At 39.5% G+C, this 14,354-nt stretch overlaps 1 protein-coding gene across 2 annotated transcripts in view; it reads left to right on the forward strand.

Moving 5' to 3' along the window:
• The first annotated feature begins 4,380 nt into the window (after positions 1-4,380).
• Positions 4,381-14,354, forward strand: part of asph (aspartate beta-hydroxylase) — a 50,227-nt gene continuing 40,253 nt past the window's right edge. The window contains exons 1-2 of one of the 2 annotated variants that reach the window (XM_061936416.2): positions 4,381-4,590; positions 8,509-8,573. In XM_061936416.2, the coding sequence (XP_061792400.2) occupies positions 4,541-4,590; positions 8,509-8,573 (115 nt within the window). In that variant the 5' untranslated portion in view covers positions 4,381-4,540. The remainder of the gene's footprint in view (positions 4,591-8,508; positions 8,574-14,354) is intronic. The other variant, XM_061936425.2, reaches the window with a different exon arrangement.

Consider the following 14,354-nt stretch of genomic DNA (forward strand, 5'->3'; position numbering starts at 1 on the left):
GAAATTCTGTCCATAAAAGTTATGAACAGAATGGGTGACAAAGGACAACCTTGGCGGAGTCCAACCCTCACTGGAAACGGGTCTGACTTACTGCCGGCAATGCGGACCAAGCTCTGACACTGATCATACAGGGAGCGGACGGCCACAATCAGACAGTCCGATACCCCATACTCTCTGAGCACTCTCCCCAGGACTTCCCGAGGGACATGGTCGAATGCCTTCTCCAAGTCCACAAAACACATGTAGACTGGTTGGGCAAACTCCCATGCACCCTCAAGGACCCTGCCCAGAGTATAGAGCTGGTCCACAGTTCCACGACCAGGACGAAAACCACACTGTTCCTCCTGAATCCGAGGTTCGACTATCCGGCGTAGCCTCCTCTCCAGTACACCTGAATAGACCTTACCGGGAAGGCTAAAATAATGATATCAAAATCAAATTACCGGATGTTGTTTATGTAGTTTGATCATTTTCCTCGACTGGTGCACTAATAACATCACATGGTTTATTGTTTGTACACATGTAGCATCATCTAGAAGATACAAAGAATTGCTCTTGCAACATCTAGTGGACACATTTAGAACAGCAGTTTCTTTCATTCAAAAATTTCTGGTTCATTTTTATACTTGGCAAACTCATCTCGCGGGTCGGATAAAAACCTGTTCGCGGGCCTGATCCGTATGTTTGACACTCCTGGTTTAGACTGAAGTCACGTTTAAAAGATCCAATTCCAATGGGATTCAGGACTACCTCCGGACGTGGCCTGAATCTGATGCCAAAATATCCGATTCGCAGCACTTTTGAGCGTTCGGATTGGCAAAAAAATATCTGATCTGTGTCACTTGAGGGCAAAAAAATCCGACTTGGTGTGCGGCGTAAACCTGGTCCTACCGTCGTCTTTCTGACAGAACTCTAGTGTTTTTAAGAATGTGATTCTCTCATACATTTATTGGTAAAAAAGCTCTAGTGATGAAAAAGAGAAGGACCTAAGATGGAACTTTGGGGAACACCACTAGTGAAACTAAAGAAGTTGAACAAATGACAACTAACTGAACTTACGTTAGGAAAAATAACTGGCAAAAAGGAGAGGACTTAAAGAGGAGCCTTGAGGAACACCTCGGTTAATTAGTAAATCCCCAGTTTGCACCCCAGTGTTTGCTAGCAAAAGGTCCATGGTCCAAGATCCTCCACACAACACGAGCACTCTCCTGGTTTTAGGAATCTGCTGCAAAAATGTTTGTTTCCCAAGTTTTGAACTGAACTGGTCATTCCTGGATGGGATTACAATAACCCTGGCTTAAACCCGGACATCCAGGATGTATTTTTGACAAAAGGTGTGCTTGTTCCGCGTGTGTAATCAGTGCCAAACCAGGGTTTCTGCCATCCCACAGACTGTAAGGGTGCAGGCTCAGTCCCACCATCCTGGAGGTTTTAAATGTTGCCACTTTGTAAATGCTTCATTTTTTTATTTTTATTTTTTCTGGTTGGTTTGATGATTTTTTTTTTTTTTTTTTTTTCTAAATCGTGTACTACTGAGATGAAAGTTGTGTAACTGCACTGGGACCAGACAGAATTCTACAAAATATAAAAAATAAAACAATTGTATGAAAAGAAAAAAAAGAGAAGTAAAATGTACAAAGCTAGTTTTTGTGTTGTTTGGCAAAACTTTTATGAGAAATAGTTTACAAGGACTTCATGGTAGACAATCTATTTACTCGCACACCTTGGAAGTCTGTCAGACTCTTGTTTTTCCACTTTACTGCTACTTTAAATACTGAAAGATCTACAGATTGACCTTTAAGACATATTCTGTGCAAGGTTTGTCAGAAAAGTTCCAGGACTTAAACCTTCTCTGCCACACCTTCACGCCCCTCAGAGAGGATTCTCAGGTGAGTCGGAAAGGTTTCCACAGCACAACTCCGGGAAACAATTTGATGACGCAGGCCCTGCCACAACTCTCGCCTCCTCCCGAGCACTTCACGAAGTAAACGCCGCAGGATCTCTTTTGTTTTCGGCCCTTTGGTAAGAAAATCACAACATTCTCTCCCATGACCAGGTGTGGCCGCCTGGTTTGCAACTCGGAGCCGGGGTGTCCAAACTACAACCCACGGGTCTCTGAATGCTAGATATTTGCTGCCATCTTGTGGACAATTCGAGGAAATCAAATCAGTTACCCTTGAAAATGCTTTTGTATGATAGCACAGCATTCACTTATATGACACAATCCAAACAACCTTCCCTAGTCATGGTGCAAAAAAAAATTGCAGCTAAGATAAATGTCAACACACGTGGTCACACACAACACAACCTGCTCACTGAACGTTGTAGATATTATGAAAAATGTTCAAACACCATACAAAAGTATTTTAATTATTAATTAATCGATAGTTTAATTGTGTTGAATCTTTACAAATAAGCACCGCGATTTTGGTAACCCTTTAGTTTGGGGAACATATTCACCATTAATTAGTTACTTATTAATGTCAGGTTCAAACACTGATGACATCTATTAAACAAGACAAGAAGCAAGGAATTCAACAAAGACAGAATTCAATTTAGCTCAATTGAGGAGAAACGCCTGGGCTGTACTCTTTGTACAGTCTTCCGCCACGCTCTGACGAAAGATTGTACTCTTTTATTTGGACTTTCCCTGATTACATGGCAACAGCTGTTTCTAAGGTACGGGGGTCGTAAACAGCCGTCGCCTTTCGTTACAAAACCGTTTGAAGAAAAGGTGCCCGTTGGGGGGTCAGGTCCTGCTTCCTCTCCGCTTTGTAGATCTCGGGTCAAGACAAAATCGTACTGTGGATTACGATACATCAAAGAAACCGACACCTTCATGTCACTTCTCATCTTACACAGTGGAGTTTTACAAGCCATTTGATTGGTAAAATCAAAGACAGCTTTTGTCTGATCACCGGGAACTCATGGCAACACAAAGTTTTGTGATAACTTGGATACAATTATTCTGACAATTAAAGTAACAAAGACTTAATTTTGAGTTATTTGGACACTAGGGGAACGTATAAGGGTTAGTTAGGGTTACTAATAAGCAATAATTCTGAGGTTATTGAGGGAAGACTCTTACTTAATGGCTTACTGGTTGTATAATAAGGCCGTGCAGAATAAGGCATTAATAAGTACTTAATAATGACTAATTAAGAGTCAATATGTTACTGATTTGCATGTTAACAAGCAACTAATTAATGGTGAATATGTGTTCTCCATACTAAAGTGTTACCCAAATTTTTATAACACCCCTACTCAAATTTTTAAGACACTTTTTGTTTTGTTTGTATTAATACGTCCAACAAATGAACACATAATAATACAATAATAAAACATTCCCAATAGCAATCAACAGAGCAATTGAGAAGAGACACAAAAAATCCAATGAATGATAAAAACAACAGTATCAATATCAACAAGAAATACAACTTAACAGTAATTAAAAACATTGAAAAAACAAGCAAAAAAAACAAGTTATAATCCCTCATTTAGATGGAAAATACTGAGACATTTATTTTTCTTGTTAAATGTATTTCAGGTTTCATTGGAAAAGTTATTTTTAACTGAAAATTATTTTTAATACTTGCAACAAGCTATTTTTTTTTGTGTCGTTGTATTCGTAAAAGCTGAAGTTGACCTGTCACCCTGACTAGTGACTCCAAAGCAAGATTTGAATCAACAACAACAACAACAACAATAAACAATCACTTGATAACACGAGTCCGTTATATCGCCATGTGTCATAGTTGCTGTAGATTTTCTCTCCGATGCTTATACCGAGTAAAATTCAGGCTGGTATCGGCGATACCGATTTTCTGCGCAAATATACCTCAAATTTGAATCTCAATGGGAATTTCCTGGGTAAATAAAGGTTAAAAAAAAAAGGTTGTGTATTTCAACAAATAACTTATCCTGTAGCATAAAAACACAATATACAAAGTTATTTATTTTAAACTCAAGCATATTGAGTTTAAAAGCTAATACAACAGAAAAGATGACGACATTCATACAAAGTATACAAAATGGTGTTTCAAAAAGGAAATAAGTAAAAAATTAAATTAATAAGTACACTATTATTAATTATTAGTTTACACATTTTAGCTTTTTCTCATTTCATTTGGATTTTTTTGCTCTTTTTTTCCTACATTTTTACGGGGGGGGGGGGGGTTTCCCCTTTTTATTTTGATAGTAGCTCTTTTAAATACATTCTTAATGGGGTTTTTTTGTCACACCACGCCGGGCCTTTTTTTGAGTTACTTGGTAATTTTTTCGCTGTAGTTTTAGTTCAGGTCTTGCGCTCTTATTTTGTGGTTTGTCACTTCCTGTTATTCTCTTTCCTCTTCCGCCTGCATTCGTGCACTCCCCCCGTCCCTGTTTTCGTCTCTAGTGACCAGAGAATAGAGAATAATTCCCCTCACTTGTTTTCTGTTTGTAATTAACACGATTTAAATTGAATTTGCGACATCATTGGTTGTTTTGGGATTATTATTCACTAGTGACTGGTCGCGAGAAGAGCGCGAAGGCAGGCGGAATGGGAAAGGTAAAAACCAGAAGTGAAAAAACACAAAGTAAGAGCGCAAGGTAGGAACTAAAACTACACCCAGAACGTTCCCAAGAAACTCAAAATAAGACACGGTGTGGTGTGACAAGCCGTGACATTTTTATTTTACGTATTTCCTTTTTGAAACACCATTTGCTGTCCTCTTCTTTTGCGTTGTATTGGGGGAGGAGGGTGCTCGAAGGCAGGCGTAAAGCTGCTGTAGAAAAGGAAAAAACAGGAAGTGGAAAAACCACAAAATAAGAGCGCAAGACCGGAACTAAAACTACACCCAGAAAATTACCAAGAAACTCAAAATAAGGCACGGTGTGGTGTGATAAAAGAAACATAAATGTATTTTCAAAGAGCTACTATTAGAATAAAAAGGGAATAAAAATGTAAGAAAAAATGGAATGAAATGAAAAAAAGCTCAAATGTGTATACAAAAATGATAATGTACTTATTCATCTGTAACACGAGTTGTGTCTTTACATAACATTTTACAATATGCAAATAATTCACTAAAAAATATACAAAGTATAAAAAAAATGACCAGCATTTAGTAGTGTGTAACCATGCTGGACCACTAGGTGGCGATGTGTGACTATGGAACTATGTTATTGAAGCCTGCACTATGACCTGCATTTTCTCATTTTGTACACTCAATGTAGTTTTTATTGGCTGGGAAATACAATTAAACAAGACAACCACAAAAAAAAGAGAAACAATTGTAAATGTAACAAAAAAAACAAATGTTAATAGCAATAAATCTAATAATAATACTACACTTGCAGTCTGCTTATTGTGGGTTTTTATTATTTTCATGATTTCTTCATTTTAAAATTATAAAATGGCCGACGCATCCTTTATTTATTTATTTATTTATTTTAAGTACAGTGTATCTAGTAAGTATTCACAGCACTTCACTTTCCCCACGTGTTACAGCCTCACTTCATGGCGCCAAGTACCAAAATCACAATTTTAAAACATACAAAATTGGCTAAAAAGCTACATGCTAACCTTGAGCATTCTACTGTAAGCGACATTAGAATACTTCTTAGATGACGGCAAGTATAAAAAAATCATTATTTTTAGGTTAAAATATACAAAATTAGCTAAAAAGCTAGCAAAAAAAACGTTAGTATGCTAACAATAACATGCTAATATAAGAGACATTAACATACTTCCAAGATGGCACCAAGAATTCAAAAAAATCATGATTTTTAGGCTTGAACATATAAAATTAGCTAAAAAAAAGCTAGTAAAAAATGTTAGCATGCTAACATTAGCATGCAAAAAAAAAGCAACGTTAAAATATTTCCAGGATGGCACAAAGTATCAAAAATCATGATTTTTAGATTAAAACATACAAATAACCTAAAAAGCTAGCAAAAAAAATGTTAGCATGCTAACAATAACATCTTAATATAAGAGACATTAACATACTTCCAAGATGGCACCAAGAATAAAAAAATCATGATTTTTAGGTTTGAACATACAAAATTAGCTAAAAAAAAAAAAAGCTATTAAAAAAATGTTAGCATGTTAACATTAGCATGCAAATAGAAGCAACGTTAACATACTTCCAAGATGTCACCAAGTATCAAAAATCATGATTTTTAGTTTAAAACATAGAAATAACCTAAAAAGTTAGCAAAAAAAATGTTAGCATACTAACAATAACATGCTAATATTAGAGACATTAACATACTTTCAAGATGGCAACCAAGAATTTAAAAAAATCTCGATTTTTAGGTTTGAACATACAAAATTAGCTAAAAAGCTAGTAAAAAATAAATAAAAATTAGCATGCTAACATAAGCATGCAAATATAAGCAACGTTAACATACTTCCAAGATGGCACCAAGTATCAAAAATCATAATTTTTAGGTTAAAACATACAAATAACCTTAAAAGCTAGCAAAAAAAAACATTATCATGCTAACATTAGCATGCAAATAGAAGCAACGTTAACATACTTCCAAGATGGGGCCTTGTACCAAAAATCATGATTTTTAGGTTAAAACATACAAATAACCTAAAAAGCTAGCAAAAAAAATGTTAGCATGCTAACAATAACATGCTAATATAAGAGACATTAACATATTTCCAAGATGGCACCAAGAATTTAAAAAAATGATGATTTTTAGGTTTGAACATACAAAATGAGCTAAAAATCTAGTAAAAAAAACAAAAAAAACCTTAGCATGCAAATATAAGCAATGTTAACATACTTCCAAGATGGCACCAAGTATCAAAAATCCTAATTTTTAGGTTAAAACATACAAATAACCTTAAAAGCTAGCAAAAAAAACATTAGCATTCTAACATTAGCATGCAAATAGAAGCAACGTTAACATACTTCCAAGATGGCACCAAGTATCAAAAATCATGATTTTTAGGTTAAAACATACAAATAACCCAAAAAGCTAGCAAAAAAAACGTTAGCATGCTAATAATAACATGCTAATATAAGAGACATTAAAGTACTTCCAAGATGGCACCAAGAAAAAAAAAATCATGATTTTTAGGTTTGAACATACAAAATTAGCTAAAAAGCTAGTAAAAAAAATACATAAAAACCTTAGCATGCTAACATTAGCATGCAAATATAAGCAATGTTAACATACTTCCAAGATGGCACCAAGAATAAAAAAATCATGATTTTTTTTTTAGGTTTGAACATACAAAATTAGCTAAAAAGCTAGTAAAAAAAAAAAACCTTAGCATGCTAACAATAGCATGCAAATATAAGCAACATTAATATATTTCCAAGATGGCACCAAGTATCAAAAATCACGATTTTTAGGTTTGAACATACAAAATTAGCTAAAAAAGCTAGTAAAAAAACGTTAGCATGCTAACATTAGCATGTTAACATTAGCATGCAAATATAAGCAACGTTAGCATACTTCCAAGATGGCACCAAGAATAAAAAATCATGATTTTTAGGTATGAACCTACAAAATTAGCTAAAAAAGCTAGTCAAATATGTTAGCATACTAATATCAGAGAACTAGTAAAAAAAAAAAACCTTAGCATGCTAACATTAGCATGCAAATATAAGCAACGTTAACATACTTCCAAGATGGCATCAAGAATAAAAAAATCATGATTTTTAGGTTTGAACATACAAAATTAGCTAAAAAAAGCTAGTAATTTTTTTAGCATGCTAGTATAAGAGACATTAACATACTTTCAAGATGGCACCAAATATCAAAAATGATGATTTTTAGGTTTTAACATACAAAATTAGCGAAAAAAGCTAGTAAAAAAATGTTAGCGTGCTAACATTAGCATGCAAATATAAGCAACGTTAACATACTTCCAAGATGGCACCAAGAATAAAAAATCATGATTTTTAGGTTTGAACATACACAATTTGCTAAAAAAGATAGTCAAATACTGTATGTTAGCATGCTAATATCAGAGAACTAGAAAAAAACAAAAAAAAAACGTTAGCATGCTAACATTAGCATACAAATATAAGCATCATTAAAATACTTCCAAGATGACACCAAGAATAAAAAAATCTTAATTTTTAGGTTTGAACATACATAATTAGCTAAAAAAAGCTAGTAAAAAATGTTAGCATGCAAATATCAGAGAAGCTACCAAACATTATCATGCTGCCAAGTGTGCTAACAGTAAAATTGCGTTAGCACCTTATGCTACATGCTTTAGCACCCTATGCTACATGTCAATGACCATAAATAACAAGGCAGTAGTGATGGCATGAGGGTGTAATAGCAAGAGGTCACAGCTAGATGTCAGCAACGCGCCATCTAGTCCGGGGTAGACAAAACGAGGAAGAACAACCCCGCCCATCACCGAGAGGGCGGGTCTTGAATGCGTGACGTCGCATCTACGTGTTGTTTGATTGGTTAGTGAGGCTTGTCAGTCAGACTCAAAGCCGACGGTAATTTTTAAGAGGCTGTGGAAGACATTTGTGTCTCTTTTAGAAACACCTCCCGCTGCACAGCCATGGCCACCAAGAAGAACGCCAAAATCAACCTCAAACCCAAAGGTAATCCTTGCTTCTCCTCGACGTTTTAATTTAAACCGACGAAGCGGCGAAAGTTTCCCGTACGCTAAGTTTGTACGTGCAGTGTCAACGTGTAATATGCTGCGTTCAAATGTATTGTTTTTTGTAGCTACTGTACTTGTGTCGCTGCACGTACATTGTCAACGTGTAATCTGCTGCGTTCAAATCTATTGTTTTTTTCCAGACACGTAATGACGCATGTAAACACGCAACAGCCTTTTTGGTGCTAACGTGACATTCTTATTAGGAGGTCTAGGGGGGTCACTGTCACGATAGCGATGCACACCGTGGGGAGGAGGGTAGGATGGTATCGGCATTGTCGTGTTTGTAAAGTGGAGTGACTCCGGATTGCAGTGTTTGTGGCTGCAGGGAGGGAGGGGCGTGTCCTGCATCAACTTTCCCCTGCCACATTGACACGTGGCTGTGCGCAGAAGTTGCTTCGCACGCAACATTCTTAAGGGGGCTTCACTAAGTCATGCAAAAGTACAAATAAGCATGCTTTTATTTTGAAATATGCACTATTGTAAGTCAGTGAAGATATGATAATTGCAGTCTGAAGTGCAGGGAACAAAATGTTCAGTTTTGTTTCTTAACTCCTCCCACTTCTGTACTTTTACATGCATTGTGTCTTGGCATCAGGGGCCCCCAACCTCTTTTCCACCAGGGACCACTTTAGTCAACTCCCCATAGCACTGAAGTAGTGGGAGCACTGGGAGAGTTTCTATGTGAAGAGATGGTCCCCTGGACCTTGATGGAATATACTGTACTCTATACCAGGGGTCCCCAGACTTTTTGACTCGGGGGCCGCGTTGGGTTAAAAAAAAAAAACTGTCCATGGGCGGGCTGTGTGTGTGCGTGGATGTGTATGTGTATGTGTGTATATATCCATCCATTTTCTACCGCTTATTCCCTTCGGGGTGGCGGGGGGTGCTGGAGCCTATCTCAGCTACAATCGGGCGGAAGGCGGGGTACACCCTGGACAAGTCGCCATCTCTTCACAGGGCCAACACAGATAGACAGACAACATTCACACTCACATTCACACACTAGGGACCATTTAGTGTTGCATATTTGTATGTATGTATATATATATATATATATATATATATATATGTATGTATGTGTATATATATGTATGTATGTACTTCCAGCAGCTTGGACTGATCAGTGTGTCTACATTATAGCGACGAAAGTGCAACTAAAAGAAGGTCATTATGTCAAATATTAATTTTGGCCACATATCTAATCTAGATGGCATTATCTAATCCCTCAGTGCATTGCGTAACAGAGGTCTTTCCCACAGGACTGCAGTGTTGAGTTTTGGTGTTAAGGCCTGGGCTCATGACACATTTAGCTCCACGATATATTGACCTACAAATTATTGCTCATAAACAATATTATTGCCTTTTTTTTAGACCAAATGAACCACTGATGTAATAATACATGATAATATTGCCTGAGTGCCTTTTCAAATGCAATAAACTTGTCATTCTTGTACATTTAACATTGTAATTGGAATCCTCTCTGAGCTGCCACCTTAACGTGGTAGAGGAGTTTGCGTGTCCCAATGATCCTAGGAGCTATGTTGTCCGGGGGCTTTATGCCCCCTGGTAGGGTCTCCCAAGACAAACTGTTCCTAGGTGAGGGATCAGACAAAGAGCAGCTCGAAGACCTCTATGAAGAAAACAAACAAGGAACCCAGATTTCCCTTGCCCGGACGCGGGTCACCGGGGCCCCCCTCTGGAGCCAGGCCCGGAGGTGGGGCACGATGGCGAGCGCCTGGTGGCCGGGCCTGTCCCCATGGGGCCCGGCCGGGCACAGCCCGAAGAGGCAACATGGGTCCCCGCTCCAATGGGCTCACCACCCATAGCAGAGGTCATAGAGGTCGGGTGCGATGTGAGCTGGGCGGCAGCCGAGGGCAGGGCACTTGGCGGTCCGATCCTCGGCTACAGAAGCTAGCTCTTGGGACGTGGAACATCACCTCGCTGGGGGGGAAGGAGCCTGAGCTAGTGCGCGAGGTGGAGAAGTTCCGGCTAGATATAGTCGGACTCACTTCGACGCACAGCAAGGGCTCTGGAACCAGTTCTCTCGAGAGGGGATGGACTCTCTTCCACTCTGGCGTTGCCGGCAGTGAGAGGCGACGGGCTGGGGTGGGAATTCTTGTTTCCCCCCGGCTCAGAGCCTGCACGTTGGAGTTCAACCCGGTGGACGAGAGGGTAGCTTCCCTCCGCCTTCGGATGGGGGAACGGGTCCTAACTGTGGTTTGCGCTTACGCGCCAAACCGCAGCTCAGAGTACCCACCCTTTTTGGATTCACTCGAGGGAGTACTTGAGAGTGCTCCCCCGGGTGATTCCCTCGTTCTACTGGGGGACTTCAATGCTCATGTTGGCAGCGACAGTGAAACCTGGAGAGGCGTGATCGGGAAGAATGGCTGCCCGGATCTGAACCCGAGCGGTGTTTTGTTATTGGACTTTTGTGCCCGTCACAGATTGTCCATAACGAACACCATGTTCAAACATAAGGGTGTCCATATGTGCACTTGGCACCAGGACACCCTAGGCCGCAGTTCCATGATCGAGTCTGTGGTGGGCTCTCCTATTTCTGGGGATGAGGTTGCTGAGGTAGTTAAAAAGCTCCTCGGTGGCAAGGCCCCGGGGGTAGATGAGATCCGCCCGGAGTTCCTTAAGGCTCTGGATGCTGTGGGGCTGTCTTGGTTGACAAGACTCTGCAGCATCGCGTGGACATCGGGGGCGGTACCACTGGATTGGCAGACCGGGGTGGTGGTTCCTCTCTTTAAGAAGGGGAACCGGAGGGTGTGTTCTAACTATCGTGGGATCACACTCCTCAGCCTTCCCGGTAAGGTTTATTCAGGTGTACTGGAGAGGAGGCTACGCCGGATAGTCGAACCTCGGATTCAGGAGGAACTGTGGACCAGCTCTATACTCTCGGCAGGGTCCTTGAGGGTGCATGGGAGTTTGCCCAACCAGTCTACATGTGTTTTGTGGACTTGGAGAAGGCATTCGACCGTGTCCCTCGGGAAGTCCTGTGGGGAGTGCTCAGAGAGTATGGGGTATCGGACTGTCTGATTGTGGCAGTCCGCTCCCTGTATGATCAGTGCTGCCCTTTGTCACCGATTCTGTTCATAACTTTTATGGACAGAATTTCTAGGCGCAGTCAAGGCGTTGAGGGGATCTGGTTTGGTGGCTGCAGGATTAGGTCTCTGCTTTTTGCAGATGATGTGGTCCTGATGGCTTCATCTGGCCAGGATCTTCAGCTCTCACTGAATCGGTTCGCAGCTGAGTGTGAAGCGACTGGGATGAGAATCAGCACCTCCAAGTCCGAGTCCATGGTTCTCGCCCGGAAAAGGGTGGAGTGCCATCTCCGGGTTGGGGAGGAGATCTTGCCCCAAGTGGAGGAGTTCAAGTACCTCGGAGTCTTGTTCACGAGTGAGGGAAGAGTGGATCGTGAGATTGACAGGCGGATCGGTGCGGCGTCTTCAGTAATGCGGACGCTGTATCGATCCGTTGTGGTGAAGAAGGAGCTGAGCCGGAAGGCAAAGCTCTCAATTTACCGGTCGATCTACGTTCCCATCCTCACCGATGGTCATGAGCTTTGGGTTATGACCGAAAGGACAAGATCACGGGTACAAGCGGCCGAAATGAGTTTCCTCCGCCGGGTGGCGGGGCTCTCCCTTAGAGATAGGGTGAGAAGCTCTGCCATCCGGGAGCAGCTCAAAGTAAAGCCGCTGCTCCTCCACATCGAGAGGAGCCAGATGAGGTGGTTCGGGCATCTGATCAGGATGCCACCCGAACGCCTCCCTAGGGAGGTGTTTAGGGCACGTCCGACCGGTAGGAGGCCGCGGGGAAGACCCAGGACACATTGGGAAGACTATGTCTCCCGGCTGGCCTGGGAACGCCTCAGGGTCCCACAGGAAGAGCTGGACGAAGTGGCTGGGGAGAGGGAAGTCTGGGCTTCCCTGCTTAGGCTGCTGCCCCCGCGACCCGACCTCGGATAAGCGGAAGAAGATGGATGGATGGATTGGAATGGAAACTTTTAAATAGCCAAGTTAAATAAAACAAATTTAAAAAAACACTGTCTCTGTTAGCAAAATTTGCATTTGAATAAAAATCACAACCAAAAGCAATAAATAGAATGACTAAATAAAGTTATTGTGACCAAAATGATCAAGTTATCATTAACGCAATATTGTTGAATGTGCTCAAAAATCTTTTAACCAAGTTTATATATATATATATATATATATATATATATATATATATATATATATATATATATATATATATATATATATATATATATATATAAATAAAATGTGTGTGTGTATATATATAAAATGTGTGTGTGTGTATATATATATATATATATATATATATATATATATATATATATATATATATATAAATATGTGTATGTATTTTCCAAAGCCCTATTTCCACCCTTTTTTCTGGTGACTACTCCTCCCACATTTTTCAACTGTTCCACCGTCAAAACATTCTTCTTAATCAGGACAAAAAACAAAGTTGTTTTTTGAACTGGAAAAATTCCCGCAATTCCAGGAATTCCGTAGTACCATTTCTCAATTCAACATGTCACTACTTTAACATTTCTCGACCGACTTTGAAAAATTCCAACAATTTCAACTCATTCTGACCATTTGCAAGTTTTTTACAATTTTTGAAAAAAATCTGGCTTTTTTCGAAATTGGCAAATTTTTTTGGAAATTCCCATTGTAATGAATGAGACATTCTTCAAAGTTCCACAACTTCCACATTTTTCATCTGATTCAAACTGTTCCAACTTTAAAATATTCAGCCTGTTCTGGAATTGTGTGCTCTACTTCAACAATTCTAAGAACAAATTCCCGGATTTCCCATAATTCTATTTTTTTTGTGTGCATTTTTTTTCGTATTTTCCCCTTTCAAAATGAATTGGCCATTTTTTAAACTTCCACAATTCCCACATTCTTCAACCCATTCAACACATTCAACTCATCCTCGACATTCAAACTACCATTTTTCAACATTCAACAAATTTCCAGGAATTCCTGTTTTTTGGTAACCTATTTCCACGCTTAAGTTCGACTACTCCTTTCACATTTTCAACCGTTCCATCATCAAAACACTCCTCAGATTCAGGACAAAAACCAAGTTGGTTAAGGAACTTGAAAAATTCTAGGTTTTCCTGAAATTCCAGGAATTTCTCAATTAAAAACTGTTACTAATTTAAGATTTCATGACCGATTTCAACACCAACCATTTCAGCTCATTCAGGACATTCATGCTCCTAATCATTTTCAAAAAAATCCCGCTTTCCCACAAATTTCCAGGAAGTTCCCATTGAAATGAATGGGACATTTTTCCAAGTTGCACAATTCCCACATTTTTCAACCCATTCAAACCATTGCACCTTCAACACATTCCACCATTCTGGAAATTCAAACTACTCTTTTTCTAAGTTAAAAAAAAAATCCAGATTTTCCCGAAATTCCCTAATACCATTTACTACTTCATTTCTTGCCCGATTTAAACTATTCTAACACCAACCAATTCAGCTCATTCAGGACATTCATGCTCCTAATCATTTTGGAAAAAAATCACGCTTTTCCCAAAATTCCCAAATTTCCAGGAAGTTCCCATTGAAATGAATGGGACATTTTTCCAAGTTGCACAATTCCCACATTTTTCAAGCTATGCAAACCATTCCAACATCAACACATTCCACTCATCCTGGACATTCAAACTA

This window comes from Nerophis lumbriciformis, linkage group LG03 (genome assembly GCF_033978685.3).
Source record: "Nerophis lumbriciformis linkage group LG03, RoL_Nlum_v2.1, whole genome shotgun sequence".
Classification (NCBI taxonomy): domain Eukaryota; kingdom Metazoa; phylum Chordata; class Actinopteri; order Syngnathiformes; family Syngnathidae; genus Nerophis; species Nerophis lumbriciformis.